Below are 14,890 nucleotides of genomic sequence, written 5' to 3' on the forward strand. Positions count from 1 at the left end.
CGCCTGTATTATTTTATGTGCCCGTGTCCTCCGCGCGACGCTAGACCGCTTGCTGTGAAGAAGAAAAAAACATCGAACGAGCGCACGATCGGACCCGTGGGCCAGTAGTCCTGAAATTATGTTCCTCTCCCACGGTTCGTAGGAAAGAACTCCCCGGACCGGAAGCTACAGCCATGGTGTCAGCAACGAGCGGCGGGTACCTGCTCCTGGTGGTATTCATCTGCCGGGGGCTGGGCTGCAGCTGCGAGGCTCAGGCAAACACGTCTGCAGCTTCGGAAACAACAACGTCTGCATCGGCTCACAACCAGGGCAGTTTCATTTTCGACACTGTAACGTTTCCCGTGACCGATGGTGGCTCCAGCCCTCTAATATCCGGCGTAGGTGCAGGCATCTTAGATAGCCTTGCCGACATCCCCACCGACGCCACCCTTCTGGAGTTGACCTCATTCAGTCCCGATTATGACACCGTTAGAGACTACATAAAATCCAATCATAGTGCTATCAGCTCCTTTATTACGTATCTATGGGTAGCATTGGGTGTTTTCATAGTCGTCATTGTCGTTATCTTTCTCATGCGTCTCGCCAGTCTCTGTGGAGCGCGCCGCCAGCAGCGAGTCACCGAGAACTACATGCTGGCTTTCGTGTTTTATGCCATCAGTTTGACGGTTCTCTTTACTCTGTGCGTCATGTTTTTGGTCTGGCTCATCATCACGAGAGAGGCTATGAACGTTGCACTGAAGGAATGGGCTCCCGACTTGTACAACGACTTTCTTAAACCTCAAACTCTTTGTGAACTTGACGTTGGGTCAAATTTCGGAGAGTCGCAAAACACAGTTACCTTTTCATAACGTCAGCAGGGTACTTGGCCCCGATTTTGACCGGACCTTTGAAAAGTTTATCGCCAGCAGCGTCATGGAGGACGCCAGGGTGCCCTTGCACCACATGGCCCGGGACTGTGCGATGGACCACCGCTACCTCGGCCGCGTGTTAAATGCAGCGGGACATCATCGCCTGGGCGTCACATTCAGAAAAATCGGCGACCAATGTGCTCGCGTTCACAGAGACAATGAGGAACTCTTCAGAAACGTCGTCCAGGCTGTTGCCCGGACTACTGCGCCATATCGGTTTAAACTCCTGGAGATTTTAGCAGACTCGATGTCGACGCTCGACGCCAGTGACGTGGACGTGAGTCCTTCGTACACCAGCATTGACATGCTCCAGATGAAGCTACAAGGGTTTGAGGAATATCATGGCGTGTACAAATATTTAACGGAAAAAGCAGTCGTTTGGCTTTTGGTTTTGGTGGCGTTGCTCTTCGTAGCATTGGCACTGCTCGTAATTTGTCTGCTGACGGGCATTGCCGTCCATCGCCAATCTGTGAAACCTCAGAAGCGGAGTCAGGTGTCGAATTCCGTAGGCCATATGTTGATAGTCACGGCTTATGTCTTCTCCGCATTTGTAATTCTAGCCATCCTTACCGTGATTTACTTAACCGTATACAACACACTCGGATATTGCCACTTTTGCGGGCCTTACTTGAAAAAAGATTATGCCATTCTGGATGATGCCATCGACAGAATGTGGCCTGTAGGCAACAGAAGCCAGCTTTTGTCAAAAATTATTCCCAGCGAGATCGCAAGTAAATGTCAAAATGAATCGGTCTCAATCTTTGACTTGGGACCAGTGCCATCTCATGGTCGCACCTTTCATTACCACAGCCTTGCTGTCCCACAAGTGAGTCTACAAGAGGTGCTGCAAAAGCTGCCTCTTCGTGAGCAGAGTCCCATCGTCAATGATTCGCTATCCAGCCATGAAGACCCCTTCCAGCGCCTTTTGCTGTCGATCAGAAACGTGTCGTTCACTGATAATCGCTCTCGCAGAGATGTACAAAGAACTGCCAGGAGAATGTACGACAAATGGCATAACTTTTGGGCTCGAAGAATCATGCCTAGGCTCACCAGGACTTCCATTGAACGAGTGCTCGTGCCGATGGTGCCCTCATACTTCAGGCGTTTTGTCAAACGTGTGACACAAGATGTTAACAATTCGGCTGCATCTAAACCCGCCGTGATTGGTCCGTGCTTCATTGTCTCTCAGCTTATAACTTCGGTCATGGATGTCGTTTGCAAGGGCTTTGTCATTGAGCTCGTAGGCTATTGGGACACGCTTCTTATCTCGATCTTTCCCGTCATTTTAATAATTATCATCTGCTTTTTGTTTTCAAAATACTTTTTTCGAACCCACGAACGCCGGAAGAGGACTTCCCGTAGACAAAGGCGATTGATCTCGTCTTTAGAGGAGTCCGAATCGACTGAGACGACCGAGTCTTCAGGACCGTCCTCCTCTCTGGTCGTTCGAACCATCTTCGTCCGCACAGACTCTAGAACGTCGCCAATTCCCTTTGGCATGCCGAGCGCTTATAATACCTCGATATCATCGCTTCACGTGCATTCTGCTATGCCGTTCAGTTCCTCTTTGGCTCCCATAGTGGTTCGGTCATGCATCAATCGTTTTGCCTCTGTACCAGCGATCATGCACTATCATCCCTTCGTCAGCCTTACGTCTCAAACTTCCATGCACCAAGCCATATGTTCTGGAGCCTCGTTTCATGGCCCGTTGCGCAGGATCAGCTCGCTGACGGCACTTCACTCAACAGAGCACGTTCACGATCACCTGAGGCCAGATTCACGAAACGATCTTACGCCAAAAATGTGCGTAAGACGAAACTTAAGAACAAATCCGTATTCACGAAACGAAATTTTCGTAAGTTTTGCGCAGGTTACGACGAAATCCTACGACAGCTCCGAAGCTGTCTTACGCACTTCTTACGATCAAATCAGCATGGCCGACAGCGTCGCTCAGTTGGTCGTGGCAACCAACGGATGTTTATTTTTCTACGTGCGCTTCTCACGCGTCCCGACTTCAAGCAGCAAGAAACAAGTAAAAAGTACTTGAAACAGACCACGACGAACGAACAAGAACGCTGGATCCACAGACACCCGGGAAAAACTTCAAGGGCCACAAGTACGGACGCCGACCGATCGGCAAATAGGCCTAGCAGGCACTCCGACTCGGCGCAGCGATGATCTGACGGTCCTTGGCGAAGACCGTCTGCCCACGACCGGCTGGCGTGCTGAATGGAATATGCCCGCGCGACCCTTGTGAACCCTTCTCGTATTATAGTTTGATCGCTGACCTCAATTCTAGATTAAGAGGTCAATCTCTTCCTCTTGCCATCCCCTTGTTTTCCGAGGCAACGGTGACGAACGCTGTCGTCGAAAAGGGGCTCTCTTCGATTCTATCTCTGTTTTGTGTGATATCAAGCTCAAATAAACACCGTATGGATTACCTTCGCAACATGGTATGTACACTTTGTTATTAGTATTCCATTTTATTCTGACACGACTGCACCTCACTGTCGATCGCTGTAACAGTTCGTGGGTCGCAATGCCGGTCCAACCTTTCTTCGCCTGGTGTCACGTCAGCATCGAGTTGCAATTGTAAAGGATCGGTCCCGAAGCGCTTATCAATTCGCGGTCCAACAGCGCCAATGTGTACATACCATGTTGCGGGTCGTGCCCTTCGATCAAATGCGCGTGTCCGCTCCGTAGTGTGAACAGGCATTTACGTGGCTCTTGCTGACACTGTCGTAGTTCAAACGTATCTTTTTTAACGTCGCTCGCTCCTGCATTTCCGAGGCCGCAAAAAACGCCGCGGCTTTCCCATCTACGTCGCTTTGCAAACGACTGCGGGCCGCCTTTTACCAACGATGACAGTTGTGTTGACTTGGTAGCGATCGAGTTCGTAGCAGTCAATGGGGGTGGTTACGCATCCCGGCCTCGGCATTCGGGCGAGTTTAAATCGCGTTAGCGTCGACATATCACTGCACGGATACGAACCCCAGACAAGCGGTGGCAGAAAGGCCGGCTGTGTTTGTTATGAAAAATCCACGTGCTCCGAACGGCTCCGAACGGCTCCGAACAAATGCCGAGCTCTCCGATTGGTTGTTCGTGCTACCGAAGACGCCGTCGCCATAGCAACAGCACCGGTAAGTTTTAGTTTCTCCGTACGACAACGTCGCTTTCCTCCTCTCACTTAAGAACGCGTTCGTGAATACCGATTTCTCCTCTTCTTACGATGTTCTTAACTTACGAACTTCTTAGCTAAGTTGTCGTAAACTAAGAAGCTCTTCGTGAATCTGGCCTCTGGTCACGCCGGTCCGACATGCTCATTCGTGCACTACGATCGAGACACTGCTTCCTCCTCCCCAACAGCGAGTTATCATCGCAACACCCCCGTTGTTACCTCCGGCGCCCATCATGATGCCGCCACCGATGATCATCCAGCCACCTCCGCCACCCCAGGCAAGTTAAGCTCATAAATCTCATGTTCTAATTAAGAAACGTCTAGACAGAGTGATCAACTTACTTTTTTTTTACGTTTCCTCCCGTTCCGCTTTTAACATTGTCAAAAGAAATTAGGGTGTACAAGGTCCTTAGCAACTTGGAAGGATTAGGGTGTATACAAGGTCCTCAAAACCTTGGCTTGGAAACTGCAGCCTTTGTGGATGTCTTGGGGCAGGAATGTTAGTTTCCTAGCGATGCACGGTTCACGATTTAGTATATACGCCGAATGAATGCCGTCACACACGCGATCGCGGCCTACATCCTCTGGCGTGCAAAAACCACACACGTTTGCTAGCATCCTATGGTCGGGGTCACACTGCTCACACATCATAAAAAGACATTCTGCAAACACGAGTCGCCGCAACATCCATGGTTCGAATGGCGCGTGCCAAGTTGCCTCCTTGAACTCATTTCCATGCGGCATTCGAAGCAAGGATTCGCGGTGACTCGCTTTCGAACCTGCATGCGAACTGTCATTTGTATGACGGATAAGCAGTCTGACCCCGGCTTATAGCTAAATACACGCTTGCTAGCGATATCTCACAGCCACGCTTTCTAGCAACTATAGCTTTCTTGTACGTCGGGAAAACATTTAAGAATGACACAGTTCTCTATTTGGACTGTATGTAAGTATCTGTTTACGGAGATATAGCTAAGGTAAGTCTGAGATTTTCTGAAATGCCCGGCGTACCGTGCCGCGTACGAGCTGTCATATCGGTCCCTAGGCCGCATAGTTCAAAGTTGATAACAGCTTAGATCGCTTACATTCACATCGTGAGTGTCACGGGCATCGCGGTTTTTGCTTGATGCCGGCTTTCAGTGTTGTTTTGATTTCAATCGCCAGTTTCATTGGCAGCAAACTAAAAAGCTTGCCGACAACAGAGCACGACGCGCGCATTTCCGACGCGGTACTTGATCGTTTAATAATAATAACGATAATAACTTAGAAAAGCACGTGTCACTTGAAAAAATCAAATTTGGGGGTTTTACGTGCCAAACCTACGACGGGCATCTGGCACGCCCCAGCGGAGGACTGAGGATTAATTTCGACCGCCTGGGGATCTTTTGACGTGCAACCGAAAGCTCGGTTACACGGCGCCTCCTCCGCAATAAGCCTCCGTCATATTGCGGGCACCCCGGTCGGGATTCGAACCCGCTACCTGGGGATCCGTAGGCCGGCGCTCTCGCCTCGGAGCCACCGAGGCGGTTCACGTGTCACTTGAACCTAATTTCCAGCGACCTTTGACTTTTTATAATGCATGAAATTCAATATAGAAAATTGGTGTGTCACGTGACATGTATCTTCCCACTAAATTTAGCGAAGAAACTGGATTGATGTTTTGGAAACAAGACGTGAATTTTCCCGCTAAATTTAGCGGAAAACTAAGTGGACATATGGTTCAGGTGCTGTCAATTCCCCCAAAGTGTATAGGTCACATGAAGTCAGGTGACATCATGTGACGCCACTTTCCCCGCTAAATTTCGCGGAAAATGCACGGCCGGGTGGACGGGCGAAATTGCGGGAATGGAAGTAGCGTTAAAAAGCATATCTAAATCCCACGTAAAAAAATATCAAGAAACGATAATGCTTTGTCGATAAGACACACCGACACCATGCTGACGCACTTGCCTCCCGCTTTATTTTTTTTTATGTTTATCATTTTTTTTTTGGCCTGTCCTTTGCTCTCATCCGGAACTTGGTCGATTTCAAAAGCAATTCACACCCACGTCGTTTAACGTGCTCAGCAAGATGACCACCCCAATTGCTTGGTACAGAAAGATTATGCTTGCGCGCTCTCTCACTGAAACACCGACCCGTTTGTCCAAGGTAAATGCAGCCTTTCAGTTTAGGAAGTTAAAATCTGCGGGTTACCCTAACATGCTACTATCAAGTGTTTGCGAAAGCATATTAAAGAAACTTAAAGAATCCCAGAATAAAAAAATAAAAAAAACGTACTATAGAACAGATCATAAAAAAAAGAGTGCAAGTTGTGGATTATATTCGCAAGGTATCGCACAATTTAAAAAGAGCTGTTAGATATGGCATTAATCTACATTTCTCGGTTCTTTGCAAGTTTCAAGATATATCCCATACTTACTGGGCATTAAAGTGCCCAGTGCGCAAAAAGACATGCCGTCATGTACACTAAGTGCACGAGTGGGGTTGTTTAGGATATATTCACTTTAGCTGTGGCCCCATTTGCAATGGACAAACGGGTCGCTGTTTCAATAAGAGAGCGCGTCAGCATGATCTTTCGGTACGAAGCAATTTGGATGGTCATCTTGGTGAGCACGTTAAACAATGTGGGCGTTAACCGTTTTTGAAATGGACCAAGTTCCCGAAGAGAGCAAAGGAAAAGACAGAGAGGGAAACTATGAAAGCGTTATTTTATAATAAAAAAAAAAAAATACGGGAGACAAGTGCGTCAGCATGCCGTCAGTGTCTCTTATTGGCAAAAAATTATGGTTTCTTGGTGGTTTTATCTGAAGATAGGCGCGTGGTAGACGTACAATCTTAATGTACGCTTTGTTTTTTATGTCCGCAGGCTATAGTATATATCGCTTGGTGAATGATGCAATACACTTAGTTGGAAGTCAGCGCTAGTCCTGTCGTGCGTGCCTCTTCTCGTCCCCGTCAAGTTTGCGCCATTTTAATCTTGTCTATTATGAACCAACTAGCCCAATCAAAACTGGTGTTACAAGTTGTTCTATCCGAAGGCATACCCTCCAAAAGCAGAGAGCCATGGCGTATGCATGGTTAGCGCACGCTACAATTGTTTGATTTATTTGATAAATTGAGTGGGTTCGCATCACGTGATGGTCTGGTTTACTCAGCCCCGTTTTCTTACGTTACATTACGTTACGAAAGCTTACGTCTGGTAAGCCACAATTCACCAGGACATCTGTGCTTCGTATTAAGCGTGGCTACCAGTTCAAGGAGATAGCCTGGCACGCGACATTTGAGACACGAACGTTTCGGCGATCTGATGCGATTCACACACTTGCGTCGAGTCCGACTGCGTACAACTGCAACGGCTTGCGACGTACAGCTGCGCCGGCTCCAACAAAGCCTGTTTTTACCACGTTCTGCTGGAGCCGACGCGGCTGTTGCTATAGCAACCCTTACGTTGCAAATCGTTGCAGTTATACTTGGTCGGACTCGGTGCAAGTGTATCAATCGCCCTTTATACGTACCTTAAGAGAACCTAAGAAAACGGTGGTGTGTGAAACATCTTTTAGTTGACTTCTTAGGCCATAACGGTATCCAAATCTTGTGGTGCACTGACAGCGACAATATTTATTTACGCTCTAGAATGTACGTACGGAAAAATAAAATAAATAAGCCTGCTGTGACTATATTGGCCAATTTGGAGCGCGCGTTTCTCGATGTTTAGTAAAGGTACTGGCAAGTCATTTTAAAAGAGCACCCTCGTTTCTTATTTTCTTTTGTAACACAACGGGATCGCCGAGAGATAAGAAGGCGCCTATGGAACAACCGCCTCCTTACTATGTGATCTTTTTCTTCGGGGGCCGAGTTGCTCACGCGTCTTGATTTTCTTCACATTTCCGGTCAAGAACTTGGGTGTACATTAGTGGGGCGTTTTATATAGTATCAAGGTGACATTTAGGAAACAGTTTAGCCAAAGTCTGAAGGATCGTTGAAGATGTAAATAAGTTATCCTTTTTTTAAAATAATTACTTGAACACAATCTCGTTGCAAACTGAAGCGGCACTGAGGACAAGGGGAAGCCGGTGATCTTTCTGTGTTGCGAAAAATCCGAGATTTGCTTCTGAATTCCTTTCTTTGCCACAACGTCCAAGTCCCGAGCAGCGAGTTTCGCCCTCAGTTATAAAGCACGTGTTCGCACCTCTCCCTTTATAGAAAGATATCTTGTCCGTTAGGTGTCATTTCGTCATAAAGCACCAGGATTGTGGTGCTACCTACTGACTGCACTTCGGCTTTAGTCCACAAATATTGAATGCACTTTGTACGTATTCTGTACGTGTCGCCGCGTATAATGAACTAATCTAAACTGAATTCTGTACGTGGTTCAATACTAATACGAAATATGTTCGGGACTAAAGGTGCGTGTGGGTGCGTATGAACTAAATTTACACGTCTGGTCCCTGCGTGCACACGTGTTTTATTTCTATTATAACGAGTTCTATGTGGTACGCTGAGGTACGTTTTTATTGTGTGTGTGTGCGTGTATTTTATATATAATGTGAACTAATGGTTGTACATACTTTTAGTATACTTAGACTAAAGGTGCTACAATATACCTTTAGTACGTGATGTATAGAACACAAAAAAAAAACGTGGTAAGACAAGAGCGGAGGGGGTGTGGGTGTGCATTGTACAGGAAAAAAATGAGGACTGGCGAGGTTTCAGTGAGTGGAACCCCGGTGAAATATAAAAGAAACCTAAGGTATCCTTGTCACGCATTGCTCGATGTGCACGAAGTAGTATATGCGTCGGGTTTGAAGCATATTTATGTAGTTCCGTGATATGGACGATGTCTCGTCGCTTGGGAGGTTACAAGACGGTGTCTAATTCGCCGGCGCATACGCAGGTTGTCTACCCGCCACCCCCGCCACCCCCACCAGCTCCATTGTTACCGTTTAAACAGCGCTCGTCCGTCGCGTCGGGTGGAACTCTGGCAGAAAATCAGCAGGCCGCCACGGCCCACACCACCATTAACTTCTACGGGTCGTCGGCCCCCTCTGGCTACGGCCTGATGCCTCAGGCACAGCCCATGTTCGCCATGCCCAGTTCTCCCGTGTACGCCATGCCAACCGGCGCGGCTATTGCACAAGCCCCTGCGAACCAGTATGCCATGCCGACCAGTGCTGCCCTTGCGCAGGCTCCGGCGTACCAGTACGCCTACCAGACGACGGCACCCGTGACCCAGGGGACCACGTCGGTACGCCGCGTCACGTCGCTGTCGCAGCTGTACAGCAGCACCGTCGCCACCGCTCCAGCCTACCCGCAGTACCAGTACGCGTACCCCACGGCAGCGCCGGTGTCCCAAAGGACGGTGTCCTTCCGTCGCGTCGGTTCCACGTCGCAGCCGTGTCAAGTGAACACTCAAATTCCAGCCACGACAACTGTCCAGTATGCTGAGTACCCCACAGTAACGCAGACGCCCCAGGGGGCTACGACGTCAGTGACTCGCGTCGTGTCCGCGTCGCAGATGTGACGAGGAGGAGCGCAGGTGCCGACGGCCTCAGCTATATACCAATACGTCTATCCGACGGTGTCTGAAGTGCCCCAAGGGAGGGCGTCGGTAACCCGCGCAACGACACAGGTGGACACATCCGCGATAATCCCTATCTGACAGTGCGTGATTCCGGGCACGTCGTCACCACTGAATCATCAATGTGCCATGTACCGACAGTGGAGTGCCATCAATCCACTGTCGAACTCAACGCACACACACAAAAAAAAAGGTGGTTGTTTGATTTGTTTTGTGCATCTTTAAAGACAAGCGGGGCGAATGTGTTTGTATGTTTGTTTGCTTATTTGTCTGTTTGTTCTATACTTGGAATTTAGTTCGAATATCTTAGAGCGAGGAAAACAATCGATAAACTTTGCGCGGCGGAACGTAAGCTTTGCGCATTGACACCGCTGCGAAGACTTGCTATATTCGATCTACCTGCAAGACCTGCGCCTGCTGCACTCGGTTCAGAACGCCGTATTTGATTTACGAGTGCAGCCTATCTAAAAAAAAAACCGGGAGTACATTGCTCTTCACTTCTCTGCATCGGTGCAGGCTGGTGCTGGTTAATCGAATGATCCCACTGTCTGTCGTGCACGTATACACTGCATCCCAGTCCACGGTGGCAGAAGAGAGGTTACTGAACGGCATTGCCTCGCCACGGAGCAAGTGTTGCGAAGGTTCGCTCGCATTTCTGACAAGCGCCGCGAGATGGCGCAGCATGTAAGGGGCTGTCCAGAGGACGAAGGTGAGGCTTGAACACACTGGGGTGGAATGCAAGACGGCGGGAAAAAAAGACCGAGACATCGCGACCTTCTGCGATTGGTCGACTCCATGCCGCTGACCAATCGCAGCAGGCGGCGATGTCCCGGTTCATTCTTCCCGCTCTGGTCTCGCCGTCTTGCTTAGCACCCGTGGTGGCAGAAAACGAGACAGTTACTTTATGTTATGATTTTTTTACCTATTCATTTATAGCTAGGGAAGGAAATCTTTTTGAGCTCGCACCCTGCAAAGGGAAAACCAACATCCGCTTCGCTGTCCTCGCTCAACGCAGTAGGGGCGCAGGTTCCACTATTTCTCCACGGGGCGCGGTGCCGTCGGTGCCGAGAAGCGCTCCGATTGCAGTTTTTCAGAAAGCTGTAAAATACAGCGCGTGCCTTCTGTCACACTCCAGTTTTCTTATTTAGTGTTTCTCGATGATGATCAGCAAGTTTCCAAACCATGTCCTTAAACTCAATATTTAAAAAAAAAAGATTAATTATGTGAAAATAATTAACTTAATTATGCCAAACTTTAATAATTTTCCTTAATAGGCCCTTGGCCTAAGACCAAAACAACCCAAGCCTTTGTTTTCTTCTTTTTATCTGGTGGGATGCGTAGTTTGCAATATCGAATTTGTCCACCTTTCGTGAAACACCAGGCTATCACACAGATGTGGACTGAACCCACTCTGCTGTCAGAAATCTTGGAAATATCTGTTGGCTTGCACTTCGACCTCCTTGATACACATCGTCGTCGTCGTGCGTGATTCGTCTTCACAGTGTTTTCACCTTCTCAAATATTGCACTCTGAGCATGTGGACCGAAAGGTCGCGCTGCAGAACCCAGGAATCCAGGGATCCTGGGTCCGATCCCCACCCCTGCCCGTTTCGATCTGGATGAGCATGGGGTCTTTAAAGGGGTACGGAAACAAAAATTGAAATATTCAAATTTCGTTCGGAAATGAGTCAAGCATGACAGATAATAACCGTAAATGATAATCGCACGTTTGTCTTTTGAACGACTGGCTATATTTTTCGTTCCATATGGTGCACTCGAGCAAGCGCTCGAAGAGAAGCGAACGGAGAGCGCGTTGCGTCATGGGATATCCGGCGCAAACAAAAACAGAAAGAAAAGATTCCCCGCATTCGTGACGTAGCAAGGCTGGCGTGGTTATGAGCTTTGCCGTTGGTGGCGTTGGCAGCGTTTTGGTCAACGCGTTAGAACCGAGCAGCTCGAACTACCCGTGGGGTGACGAGCGTTTGGCTGGCCCAAGAGGGAGCCTTCATGTGCTCGCGCATGAAGGCACCCTAGCCCAAGGAGCACGTAGCTTCCACAACACTGTCAGCCTAGGGCTGAACGGCGTGGGGAAAGCAACTTTTGTTCAAATTTGGAGCGACGAGATAATCTTCTAAGGGGAGAATGGCTGTGTCCGGTTGCACGAACGAGAGTCCGAGAAGGAGGGGAGTCCTTCCTTTCTGTCTTCTTGGACCGTTTGGTACAATGCGCGATTTGTGAGTTGAGGAGGAAAGCTGAGAAGGAAAATGTTGAAATGCCAAAGAGTGGCGCTGCTCCGAAGGAATCTACAAGTCAAGAAGGTAGGAGAAGCTCCTCCCACAAGTGTGATGCGCCCGTTTCAAATCTCTCCGCAGTCGAAAGAAGAGTTCACTGGAAACGCTCCTTGTTCCGCTTCAATGGATTCCCACTTGTCTCCGATCCCACTTTTTAAGAAAGCGACCTTTGTATTTATCGGAGAGGGAACCGAGCCCCTGAAAGCAGCCTTTGTATCCATCGGGGGGGAAGCTAATCCCCGAAAGTCGTATTTGTTTCCGTCGGTGGGGGGAACTCTAATCTCCCTCTCGTGGCTTCCACAATGCTAAGTCAAAGTCGAAAGATAAAGCAAATATGTACAGAAAGGCAAGACCCTCCTCGCGCGTTGGCCGCAACGTCACGGAAACGGTGGAACGCTATTGGATGCGGAGGTGGCGGAGGGATATCCGATCCCCTTTGAGGGACATTTGCCTGACTATACAGTGTATTCTAAAATACTTGGGTAGTGTAAGGACCGGAGCGGCTCGGCGACAGTTCGTGGCGGCGCTGTAGTGGAGTTATCCAAAAAAAAATCGCGCAGCCCGCCTCTTTTTTTTTTCTTTTCACTTTCAGCAGTGCACGTGTCGGTACCACGATTTTATACACTCCGTTTCACCTTATGTTGTACCGCAGCGAAGGCTAGAAGCACGAGTTCATAGCGTTGGCAGCTGCCCTTGATGCACGAGAGCTTGTGCCGCCGAAATGTGCCCTAGAGCAAGGAGCTCGCGCTTGTAGGCTTTCCTGCGGTACGACACAAGGTGAAACTGTATAGTTCCGCGTGTTTTTCACTTCGAGCGGTGCGCGTGTCGGGACCACGATTTCCTAGTTCCGTGTGTTCGATCGTAATATGCTTTGAATCTTGTGTTCTGATTTTGCGGGTGGTGAACGCGTGAGGGTAGTGCCGAAATGCCGTCGGCGAAACAGCGACAGAACTCTTGCTCTGCACCATGGTTTCAAAACGGGCCTCATCCGAGTGAAAGGAGTGAAAACGGCGTCCCTTTTCGGCGTTCCAAAGGACAGAGCCAAAAGAGATCTTTGTGAGGAGAATCTCCAGCGATCGGACAAGCGTCTTGAAAAAACAAGCGCTGTCTGCATGCGAGCTGCACTTCGAGCCCGCTTCATCCTTCCAGACTTCGTCCATATCATCGGCGGAAAGGAAGTGGGGATCCCTCGTGGACACCCAGCGCTTACGCCAGACGCCGTACCCACTCTGCTGCCAAGTGTACCCCAGGACCTGAGTGATGACCTCTCCGGAGGACGAGAGGAAAGGAACCGGAAGGCAAGTTCACCAGAGCCCATCGTTGCAAAGCGTTCGGGGCTCGTTTGGGAAACTGACCCGTTGTCACCAGTGGTGAACAGCGAAGCTCCTGCCGTGATCCCACAAGGCATCGATCGCGACGCACTAGGCTCTCTAAATGTGCCAATTCCTTACTGGGCTGTTCACATTAAGTTTAGCAACTTCGACGGTGTGGCTTATTTGGAGACTGCTCTTGAGCCGAAGTCAAACAAGAGCAGCATCGAAAGGGCGGTGTTCATTTGTTTCGACAACTTACCTGATGTGGTATGCCAAGTATACCTTCAGGGCCATGTATGCGCTGCACATTGTAACCATGTATGCAACCCACATTGTAATCATGTATTTCAATGCCGTGCTGTAAGCTATTACAACTTTTTCCTTGCCTGATCTACGTGTGTTCATGTTTTCTGCTCAAAATAATGTGAAATAGTAGCTTGTTTTCTTTGATTCTTATAAAGCATTACTTGTTCAGCCCACGTCGTCTCAGTTTTTGGACTTAAGTTCAATGTTAAAACGCGTGATAAAAATTGTCACGACTTATAAGCCATTTCTTACAAGTGAACGTCGGGTGGTCCTCGGATGGTCGTGGCAGCCATGAAGAAATAAAATATTCTCACCCTTTGCGACCGTCTCTTGGGCTGTTCGTCCCATTCTTGTCACTCATTCTTGTGTTCAACAAGAATGAGTGACAAGTGAAGCGAGATGATTAAAGGGCAACTCCACTTCATTTTTGGTTTTGAAAAAACAATGCAGTCCTCTTCAGTATCGCCTCGGAAGACCACACGTCAAATATTACGGCGCAGTTCTGTCTAAATGTTTCTTAAACGGTCCGGCAAACTTTGCAACTCGCCAAGTTGCCGAAATCGGCTGACTCGAGCGGGCGAATTCAGGCGCAACCAACAGCACAGTCAAGGCTACGGCATGGGCGGAGCCAACATTGAGCTAAACGCCATCTACGTGGCCCCCTTTTGCTTGTTTTTACTTCTCCGATCGAGCGTAGCGCGTGACGTCAGCAACGTTGCCTCTCGGCGCTCAGCGGTGTCCACGTGATTGACGTACGCGCCTGCGCAGCGCGCTTCTTGGGAGCAGACCAACCGCCCGCCGTGGTCCCGCCGTTACCGCCGTCTTCCGCGTCACAAACACCGTCGTCGTCTCACCGTTTGTGATTATTTCCTCTCGGAGTTTCGTCCACACTATGGACACCATGTGCGCAGAGTCCCAGACTTATGCCGCAGTTGTGCAGACGTCGTCGAATGCCGTAGACACCAAAACGTGGTGAAGAGTGCGGTGCAGACGACACTCGCGCCTGCCGCACGCCCGCCCGCCCCCATCCCGCCCGTCTTTGGGCCGAGGATCACGTGACCTGTCGTACCACGTGATGGCCATGTACTTGGCGGCCCGAGGCCAATGTTGCTGGACGAAGCCGAAGTTTCGGTTTCGATTTCCGCTCGTGTTTAAAATTAGATTTAAAAATATATATCCCATTTTTCGCGAAGCAAAAGACGTAGTGTTTTTTACTAGGGCTTTTTAATTCGAAATCACTCATTATCCCGAAATCTTCGGAATTGAGCGGAGTTGCCCTTTAAGGTCAAGAAAAGGAGACGGGCTGGAAAGAAGACG

The 14,890-nt window shown here is 49.1% G+C and overlaps 1 protein-coding gene across 1 annotated transcript; it reads left to right on the forward strand.

Annotated features, from left to right (window-relative positions):
* The first annotated feature begins 4,271 nt into the window (after positions 1-4,271).
* On the forward strand, positions 4,272-9,782 carry LOC115321240. Its single transcript, XM_040219659.1, has 2 exons — positions 4,272-4,364; positions 9,272-9,782. The coding sequence occupies exons 1-2, from the start codon at positions 4,320-4,322 to the stop codon at positions 9,605-9,607; spliced, it is 381 nt and encodes a 126-aa protein (XP_040075593.1). The 5' UTR covers positions 4,272-4,319; the 3' UTR covers positions 9,608-9,782.
* The last annotated feature ends 5,108 nt before the right edge of the window (positions 9,783-14,890 follow it).

This window comes from Ixodes scapularis, unplaced genomic scaffold, assembly GCF_016920785.2.
Source record: "Ixodes scapularis isolate PalLabHiFi unplaced genomic scaffold, ASM1692078v2 PGA_scaffold3__209_contigs__length_174095766, whole genome shotgun sequence".
Taxonomy (NCBI): Eukaryota; Metazoa; Arthropoda; class Arachnida; order Ixodida; family Ixodidae; genus Ixodes; species Ixodes scapularis.

Coding starts and splice junctions, on each gene's coding strand:
- LOC115321240 (XM_040219659.1), top strand. CDS start 4,320: ATGATGCCGCCACCGATGATCATCCAGCCACCTCCGCCACCCCAG. Junction 4,365..9,271: donor AGCCACCTCCGCCACCCCAG/GCAAGTTAAGCT, acceptor GCCCTTGCGCAG/GCTCCGGCGTACCAGTACGC.